A 10,071-nucleotide genomic window follows, 5' to 3' on the forward strand; every position below is an offset into this window, starting at 1 on the left:
CCCCTGCTGCGCAAAGCGCCGCTGCTTCGGCTGCCGCCCAGCACCACAGACAGGTCAGCCCGTCCCACTGCCGTAGGCACCTCGGTTCTCTTCCTCTCACACCCACGGACAGGCTGCACCCATGCTCGGTTCCCATTGTTACCTTACAGCCCAACTCTTGTCAGCAGTGCTAGTCCAAAATATTAGAACTAATGATTTTTTAATTTAACTCATAGCAGTAGTTTAAATAGAAATTTAAACATACTTACAAGGTCCCTTTTTCCATTTACTAAACTTATAAAGTACCTTTATTTTTTTGTTCTTGGGCTTTTTTCCATTTGGAGAGAAAATTAAAATAAATAAATAAATCCCAAAACACATACTGTGAGAGGATTGAAACCAGCAGAGCCTGGATCCCTGTGATTTTGTGCCTACCCATCACCTAACCTCACTTCCTCCCTTGCCCCAAGTCCCCCAATACCTACCACAAAACCACAGCCCCCACCAATACCTCACCTCTCAGCACTGCTCCTCCCATGACTTCAGAACCCCACTAAAGCAGACAAACAGCTCATCCTAAACACAACAGATTCCCACATTACACAAACACACGATAAGTGTGCAGTTCGCTTTTGTGCGTGTGCCAGTAACAACCTAAAACAAAAGAACTGTCAGTTTTAATTCAATCAGGTTTTATTTTGGATGGCAATATTAACATTTTTAGTAAATGCAATCAAAGGCTGGCCCTGAAAAAAAAAATTAATAACTATGTGTCAGCAAGCAAAGTCACATCTTTTTTTTTCTTATTTTTTACTTTCTTCCTGGAGAATATGGCACGCTTCATAGCTGATCTTTTACAGATTCCCCTCTTTACCCTCTTCAGAGTTTTCTGCCTTTGCTTTTTGTCAGCTCTGTAAAGCAAAAAAGGTACACACAGATTAGAATAAAATGGAGAATGTAGTTCTACATTTGCTGGTATTTAAAATAATCTGTCCATGTAAGTAGACGAATTCAGAGGTAGTCACAAAAAGCACAACGAACATTCCATCTTAAAATGTTACGACATTTAATCTTCCTATAACTGTTTGGCCACTTTACTGCCATTATTTTTCATTTTTGTACTTATTGAGCATTTACCTTTAAATGGATGTAGAAAACTTAAGAAATGCCACTCACCAAGGACAAAAAAGCACATACAGACTTTCGTGCCCAATCTATAATGCATGAATATATAATAAAAAGGCTTAGAACAAATAAAGTTTAACAACATTATGAACACTCCTGCAAATAACACAGGACAAACATAACTAGCAAGTGGATTGCTTTCTGTCTCGGTAAAGGAAGTATTTCATAACACAAAATACTGAATCACTTCAACAAATACAACATACAGATGTGTTTATTAGAAAAAGAAACCTAAGTTATTGTTCACAATAAATCAGCAAAAGAACTAACTGATAGCCTGAAAGGACTAAACCATGCCAGTGCAATATATACTTGACAGAAGTTTCATTAATTTCTTTTAGTCTGGTTTTTACTTTTCAAAGCAAAGAAAAAAACATTAAGGGAGGGAATTTCTAAAAAAGAAGTGTAAAATGAAATACTGCTACCTTTTAGCTCTAATACTCCATAACCAAAACTCAGATTAATGTCACAGTAGGACACGAAGCAATACGCCTGTAGTCCTTGACCATCCAGCAGGCATCTGGTGAATCTCTTGATGCTGATCTAAGAGGTTAACCATCTGAATCTCACTACACAACAGAGGTACATTTTTGGGAGGGGAGATTTGCATTTCCACTGCTACATCCATTCAAGAATCACAAACCCATGCACTCTGGCGAGGAAGCTGCAAAAGTGCAGGCCAACTATCCCGCACCTCGAGTGCTGTGTTCAGTTTTGGGCCCCTCACTACAAGGACACGGAGGTGCTGGAGCGTGTCCAGAGAAGGGCAACGAAGCTGGTGAAGGATCTGGAGCACAGGTCTCATGAGAACCAGCTGAAAGAACTGGGGTTGTTGAGCCTGGAGAAAAGAAGGCTCAAGGGAGACCCAATTGCTCTCTACAACTACCTGAAAGGAGGGTGTAGAGAGGTGGGGGTCGGTCTGTTAAACAAAGTAACACGTGAAAGGACAGGAGGAAATGGCCTCAAGTTGTGCCAAGGGAAGTTTAGATTGGATATGAGGGTTATCAGCATTAGAACGGGTTGCCCAGGGCAGTGGTGGAGTCCCCATCCCTGGAGGGATTTAAGAGTCATCTAGATATAGTGATTAGAGACATGGTTTAGTTGGGGACTTGTCAGTTTTAGGTTAATGATTGGACTCGATGATCTTAAAGGCCTTTTCCAATCTAGGCAATTCTGTGACTGAGCCAGCTGCTGGATCATCTCTTAGCAAATCCCCTTTCCTCTTTTCAGTTAGTTCCAACTGAAGACCATCACATACAACTTTGTCTTTTCACACATACATGTGCTTGTGTATGTTACAGAAACACAAATATGGTAGAATAAAAGTACTTAATGTGACCCTCATTAATACAGAACTTACAAGGTGGAGATTTAGACTGTACTACAGAGAGTGCCTGAAATACCAGAAGAAAAAAAGAAAAAGATGCCACAAAATAAAAACAGTGTAGTGACTCTTTCATGCCCTTCCAGGAGGAATCTGAAGGGGATAAAAGAGTTTCATTACTTTAATCTTGAATCTTCTCGACAGAGCTATCCCCATGCACCATTCACCACATTTGGGATCCATATAAACCATATAAATCAGTTTTGAAAGAAAAGCCACAGTTATCCTCCTTCAGTATAAACTCCCCAGCAACACAGCAAGCGGACAACAGTGAAAGCTGCCATCAGCACCAACCCAAAGCCAAAAATCATCTCTCAATAATTTGCATGAAGTAAGATCTAATCTCACCTGAATGCTATCTTTTATTATACTAATGCAATATCACACTTACTGGCAAGCTGTTCTGGCGCTGGAGAGACTGGGACAGGTACTGCGTTTGTGACCTGCCTTGCCACAAACGTAACAGCCAGCACCAGTCTTCTCACAAGTGTGGTTTTGAAGAGCGCAGCAGTTGCAACTGTTACAGTGGAACCAAGCTGCAAAATAAGTAACAGGATTTATGAGCTTGAAAAGGTTTAGAACCATCATTCTGAAACTAAGCTTTACATATTGGCTATATTACCAGCTTTTAAATTTTGTTTTAGTTTTACAAAGATGGAAGTGGTCAGTTTCTCGTCCCTTATCACATTTCATAAGGCAGCCAGTTACCTCTTCATTAGGTATATTATGTAACTATTTAAATATAACTGAATTATTTTGCCATTAGAACTATTATCCTGTATGTGATCTTAACGCCACAAATAGTCCAGATGTTAAAATGGACTTATAAATTGCAATTTCTGTATCAGTAACAAAAATGATTGCTTCAGCTATTTAAACACAGCTATAACTGCATTTGTGTATGAAATATAATTTGATCATGCCCTCTCAAATAATTGCCTATTTGTTTATGAAATTCTACTGAAAAAGTTTAAAAAGATCAGGAAACACTTATATAACAAATAAAAATATTTAAGTTTTCCCATAACAAATATAAATGGAATTTAGTACTCCTTGACAAGAATTTATCCACTTTCCACCCAGTGCAAATAGACCTAAATTATCGAATGGCAACTCATATGAAATTGAGATTTTTTTCCTTTACTCTGTCCATAGACCTAAATTATCGAATGGCAACTCATGAAATTGAGATTTTTTTCCTTTACTCTGTCTTCTGAATGATTCTATGTTCTTTCTTTTACAGAATATTTTCTCCTCTGGTTTATCATCTCTGTTTCTTTGGACTATATTAAACACTAAGCATACTTTTATTTAGAAAAGTATTTTTCTGTACTTACAGGGTTTTACACATTTTTTGCAAAGAGCGCAATGTTTCCATCGTCTGCCATCCTGTGAAAGATGAATAAATGCATTGTTGGTTTGTTTTAAAAAAACACGGATCCCGTCTTAAAGCTGAACTACTGATGTATGGTCCCCATTATTTACAGAAGAAGCTCCTCTGTAGGAAGGACTGTAACTTAAACCAACAGTTTTAAGAATCTGACAACCACAGCAAAATGGCTGCATTTTGAAATCAGCAAATTCTACAACTTCCAAAACACAAGAAGAAATGTGTGTGTCACAGACCACTGACAAAAAAAGTACAGTGTAAACTGCAGGCAGTCAACTTTTCCTGTCCTCTTTCTAACACAAAGGAAATGAGGAAAGAGAAATTAATTCCCAGTAGGTTATGAATAATGTCCCGTGAGGTTAATAATAAGTCTATGAAACCGAACTGTTTGGGGTTTGCCCAGGAAATCAGTATCAAAATAGGTTTTTACCAGAGCAAATATTACAGAAGTTATTATTTGACTCCTGCTAAAACTGCCATCCAGAAAGATGTCAAAATACTTACTTTTGACGTACATGAATCGCATATCTCACAGTGCTGGTTACCAGAACTAACATACCGCTGACATATAGCGCAAAATCTGGAAAAAAAATTATAAAGGTACTGATCCACTAATTGCTCATGAAGCAATATAAATGAATTTTATACAAGCTCAAAAATAAATATAAAGATTGCAAAATCCCTTTGCTAAATTAAAGATTATGTTTCTGATACATAAATCACCACTCGGGCCGAGCCTCATAATCATTTAGACACAGTACACCCATATAGTAAAATTCAGGTGCTTGAACTCAAATTAGCAATACTATCAGCAGTAAATCAAACCAAATCCACTCCTTTATCCTTCTCTTAGTGTTCATTTTACCAACTACTGTCTCAACCAAGCTGATTATAAGGGATAGCTGTAAGTATCTGTCTCTGTACACAACATTTCCTATGGACTGGCTGAGGAACCCTATCATCCACATTGGAAAATATAAACCTCTTTTCAGGTGCTCAGCTCTCCAACACATTGTTTACAGAACATGCAACCTTAGAATGAGATAGAGCAATGTGCTCTTGAGCCTGGCACCCAAAAGTTAGGCATGACAGTACTGAACAGCGCCATCCCAAAGTCCTTTAGCGACTTTATGCCTTAGTGAAGAATAAGACCACTCTCAGTCACTCGAGCGTTAACACATCTTACCTATAACCCTCTTCTACAGGAAGTACAATCGTGCTTGGGGTGAGGTTCGTGAAGATACGGACAGGGGACTGTCTACGACCTGTCTTTCCATGTTTATAAAGCGCATGATTATCATAGTCAACCTAGAAAAATAAAACCATAGAAAAACAGTCTTAGATTGAATGCTAAACACAGGCAGAAGTATTTACATAATTATTATCTTTATATGTGCCTTATGAAATTTTCTTTTTTATATAAAAGATTCTAAACCCAAATTAGATTACAAATTCCACAGCAAGAATTTTGTCTCGTTTATTTTTAAATTTGTGCAACCATAACATGAGGCCAGACTCAGGAAACTAAGTTCCCAACACTACAATAATCCTGTTTTACTAATCTGTTTTTGCTCTTTTGCATGGGATACCTGAGATTCCATTGCAGTTGTTTGTTCTACAAAAGACCAACCCATTAAAAAAATAGAACTATATCATTTGGTCTATCTGGCAGTAGAAGAATTGATGTGCATCTTAACCTCTCTCAGAATAATTACAAAGATGCAAATCCAATCAGCACTGCTTTTCCCAGCACTGCCTTCAGAGACTTATTACCAAAATTCTCATCTCTGAACACCAGCAGCAATGCAGAGTCTAGCCTAGCACAAGTTGCCAATTTTCTTCCACAAATTTCCATTCTACAAGATACAAATAATGTTGTCTGGAACACCCTTGTCAAACTTTATGCAGAGCTGTTATATGAGAAAATAAAACTTTAACAGCAAACAGGAATACCCACGACTGATCTCTCAAAAGTCACTGATGTACACTTTCTTAAACAGCTTACAGAATGGATACAATATTGGAGAAGCTGATGCCAGATTATTGCTTTATTACTAACAACTTCATCTATTGGAGATGAAATACCACATATTTATTTATTTATTTATTTATTTATTTATTTATTTATTTATTTACCAGGGCTGGGCATTACCCACCAAGCTACTGACATTTCAACATCTGGGAAAAATGAAACACACTTCTTCAAGTTACCTCTCACCCCTGTCAAATTTAGTGCAAATTTTCTCACACTGAAAACCTGGCAGAATAAATGAGTTAAAGGACAGATGACAGATGAGTTACAGCTACATAAGAAACCATAGGAGTGTGACAAAATTATCAAGGGTATGACTATTAAAAATACAGAACCTGGGGTTCACACAGTGAGCACGACAGGGTTTGCAGTGCCTTCAATGCAGTCAAAATTAAAATTCAAGAAGGTGCCTGATCGACAGACAAGTGCTACCATTGTATCTGCTTTCATTTGTATTCCTGTTCACATGGTACACAACTGAAATTCACTGGATTCACTGGTGCAGTCATACCTGGTAATCCATCATACTGAAGCTTGGGAAAAATTCAAGAATACGAGACTCAAAGAAGTATGGAAATATCCAGAACACGGGCATCTCTTGGTTCTTATGTCCTAGTAATGAAAAGACTTAGATGTACATTAAAGAAAAACAAGGTACATTTAAATTTAAAAATTTACAGTAAATAAAAATTTACAGTAAATGTTCTGAACACATAAACTTGTCTATGTATGTCAAGATGGGCATAAAAACTAGTTCCTTTAGGCAACAGAAAGTTTTAGCATATTTTATATATGCAGAGCTGTAAGCTCCATTTAATTAGTAACTCTTGTCACCTGCCTAAGTTGGTAAGGAATGGTACTGGTTTGATATCTTACTCTTCTCTACCTTTAAAGTCTATTTTAATTGCAAAGTAGATTTGTAAAAAAATTGTAAAAATTTTTAAGAGAGACTTGGAGAATTGGGTATTATTAAACTAAAAGTATCAGGACAGTAAATTAGATATATGGTAGTTCATCTTTAGAAATTATAACGTGTGTTCACATGCACCTGAGTAGCAAGAATCGCAGATTTTTAAATAGGTAAATTTTCTTACAGTGATGTTACAGCTCAATCCACCTATCTGGTGGTAACACTTACCTTCTTTTCCTGTCTCCTTCCACATTGCCATCAGTTTTTTAAAACTAGAAGCCAGTGCTTCCACTAAACCTCCAAATGGGGGATCGGTTACCATAATGACTCTTTCATCATTGTCTTGATTCAAGAATTTCCTACAAGTTTCATGTGCAGCCTGTGAGAAACAGAGGTTAATTTCCAGAAATAAGATTAAAGAACTGTAAAAATACTGTTTTTGGCAATAAAACAACTACTTTAGAAGTTTCAACTATGAAGATGGAAGTTATTTCCTCTTGTCAAGGTAAATTTCCTCTTGTATAGCATTTAAAAAAAAAAAACAAACAAAAAACTAACTAGATTTGAAGCACTGAAACAGAAGTCCCCTGTTCAGTTAGAGATAATGCATCAAGGGCAGGTGCTGTTCAGGCTTCCTAAGATAGTCTTTTCTCTAAAGGTAATACATTCGACTTGGAAAAAAGATCTTATTAATAGCCAGAAAGCAAAGTTCAGGCTCAGAATACATTTTATTCATGCCCTTTAACTTTAGTTTTATTCTGTAAAGCATTATCAATGTAATGGGAAAAAATTCAGTCCACTGAAAACTGATTCACCCATACTGGTTATAAAAACACACAGTGTTCAAATTTTAGCAATCCAACCTGGACTCTGTTATTAAAGGAAATGCAAAAAGCTATGTATTCACTGCCATCTTGCAGTGTTCTCTCATCTGTTACTTAGATCCTATTGCATTCAAAAAACAGATTTTTAACACTAAAATACATTGAAAAGCGCTACAATTCAGTCCTTGAATATAATGCAATACAGTGTCATTACAGGTGTCATCTTTTCACAACCTGAAAACAACACTACAGTGTTTCCAATGCAGATTAAGAGTCTTTTTTTTTAATTGAAAAATACAAAACTCGAATACAGTAATAGATTAAAAAAAATCAAAGGCAAGGCCTTCAGACCAGCCTCTCATTTCACTCTAGATGATTCTTTTTATTTTCAAGATCCCACTCAAAATTAGGCTTTAGAATGGAAAAAATCTGGAAATTATCTACACAGCATGAAAGGTATTGCAATAAACACGTTTATGCAAATCAGTGGTGGCTTACTAATAATGGCAGAGCAAAAGCAAAGACAGAGTCAGTATAATATTGGGATAAATGTTTGAAATTAACCTTTGGGATTGAACTCCACTGTGATTCTCTGAACAAAGCAACAATAAATGTCCTACTGCAGCTGCAGGTTTCCTAACAAAATTAAGAACTTAATGTGACATTTAAAAAGAAATAAAAATTCAGCATTTTTTTTAACCATGACATTAATTCAACCTCATTTTATGACAACAAGGTTAATCTTTTGACCTTGTTTGACCAGAATAAAGCAGAAACACGTCCTCTTCCCTCCCACCTCAAGTACCAGTGAACAAGTCCAATGGCATCCATCCAGCTTATAAAGGCTGGGAATAAAACAGATAATTCTGTTGCAATAACACAAGAACAGGGCTAATTAAACTTATATAAGGTAACAACTCACACCAAATTGTAATTTTAATAAAAGCAGCAGTTAAGGTGCCTAAGTAACATTACTTGGCCTAAATTTAATAGGCAATTTTATCTTTGAATCAAGTGGGAAAGAATTACTGAGGAGGCATTGTTATTATTTGATTTCCAGTACTGTTGGCCATTTTTATTTCATTATAGTTTTCTCCTAGACTAGCCATGACTTTCTTACAAAATTCTGCATCAACAAAATGTACTTCTTTACAGAGCACTCAAGAAATACCTGGCCTTACCTCTCCGCCAAAAAAATAATGATTAAACATGTTGTAGTGGCAGAATTCATCTTCTGTGTAAAACTGTGAATACCTGTAAAATAAGTTTTAATAGTAGTAGAAAAATATAAACAACTTCTTGCCTGCCCCTAAGGGGCATTTCCAGTGAAAACAAGGCCGTAAGAAAGACAACATCTTTGGGTTCTGATTACCAGTTACACATACCAATACTGGGAATTATTAAGTATAACTGCTTTTCTCACAAACTCGATGTCACTTGTATATGTGTGCAGGAAGAGAGACGCAGAGACAGGAAAGGGAAAACAAACACCAATTTATCTTTTAAAGCAGTAAGAACATGTATCTTCGTACATACTCTTCAGACAAACATTGATCAAAACCTACCTGAAATCAATATCTAACAGAAGGCTTCTAACCCTGAAATCTTCTTCTTGTGATGCTTTTGACTGGATCATTTCATGAAGCCTGAAGTGCAATTGGAGCAAAGAGATTTAACACATAATCATTGGCTTCAGAAATTATCTTGCAAGACAAGACTGTCTGGTACTTTACTAAACCTAAAACCAAACAGACAGAGAAAATGGACTAATCTGAATTTGGATGATTTAATTTGGCTAATATTCAAAGTTAGAAAAATATGTTAGTCTTAAAAGATGAAAAGTCACTTGAGCCTACTGTATCACCATGAACAAAAAAACCCCAAACATAAGCAAAGAAACTCACTGTCACTTCTGTAAGAAACAAAGCAGGAGATTTAAAGTGTGTGTGTTATTTGCAGTCTTCTACATCTTACGAGGTCAAAGCAAGACCTCATTAGATGCTTGGATAATACCAACCAATTAAAGCACAGCGAACCTCTTCTTATGGGAGAATCTTTGATTATTTAAATAAATTTGTAAGCTGCACAGTTTTGAGATAGTAAAATAATTTGAAAGTGTAACAATTCTCACTGACATACCTGGGTGTTCCAACAGAGAGCACTCGCCTGAATCCTAAATCAGTAATTAGATTCGGCAGGAACTGGCAACTTCTGTCTGCAAATAAATATTGTGCATTTGTTTTTTTATTCTCCAGTGGATACAGAAGTTGACTGGGACTTTTTAACTGGGCAGAGGAGACATCACACAGGAACTGGTGATCCGAATGTTTCTCCCATTCAGCAGGCAACAGCAATTGCTGGCATTCC

General features: G+C 36.6%; 1 protein-coding gene across 1 annotated transcript in view; it reads right to left on the minus strand.

Moving 5' to 3' along the window:
• Nucleotides 1–745: 745 nt before the first annotated feature.
• The window catches only part of ZCCHC4 (zinc finger CCHC-type containing 4), a gene marked incomplete at its 5' end in the record, with an annotated part of 12,235 nt that continues 2,909 nt past the window's right edge, over nucleotides 746–10,071 (minus strand). Inside the window, 10 exons of the mRNA XM_010178357.2 lie at nucleotides 746–890; nucleotides 2,940–3,084; nucleotides 3,886–3,937; nucleotides 4,443–4,518; nucleotides 5,125–5,246; nucleotides 6,482–6,582; nucleotides 7,109–7,259; nucleotides 8,886–8,958; nucleotides 9,270–9,350; nucleotides 9,844–10,071. The exon at nucleotides 9,844–10,071 is cut by the window's right edge and continues 42 nt beyond it. Coding sequence (XP_010176659.2) covers nucleotides 746–890; nucleotides 2,940–3,084; nucleotides 3,886–3,937; nucleotides 4,443–4,518; nucleotides 5,125–5,246; nucleotides 6,482–6,582; nucleotides 7,109–7,259; nucleotides 8,886–8,958; nucleotides 9,270–9,350; nucleotides 9,844–10,071 — 1,174 coding nt within the window. The remainder of the gene's footprint in view (nucleotides 891–2,939; nucleotides 3,085–3,885; nucleotides 3,938–4,442; nucleotides 4,519–5,124; nucleotides 5,247–6,481; nucleotides 6,583–7,108; nucleotides 7,260–8,885; nucleotides 8,959–9,269; nucleotides 9,351–9,843) is intronic.

Source organism: Antrostomus carolinensis, unplaced genomic scaffold (genome assembly GCF_000700745.2).
Source record: "Antrostomus carolinensis isolate BGI_N321 unplaced genomic scaffold, ASM70074v2 scaffold26091, whole genome shotgun sequence".
Classification (NCBI taxonomy): Eukaryota; Metazoa; Chordata; class Aves; order Caprimulgiformes; family Caprimulgidae; genus Antrostomus; species Antrostomus carolinensis.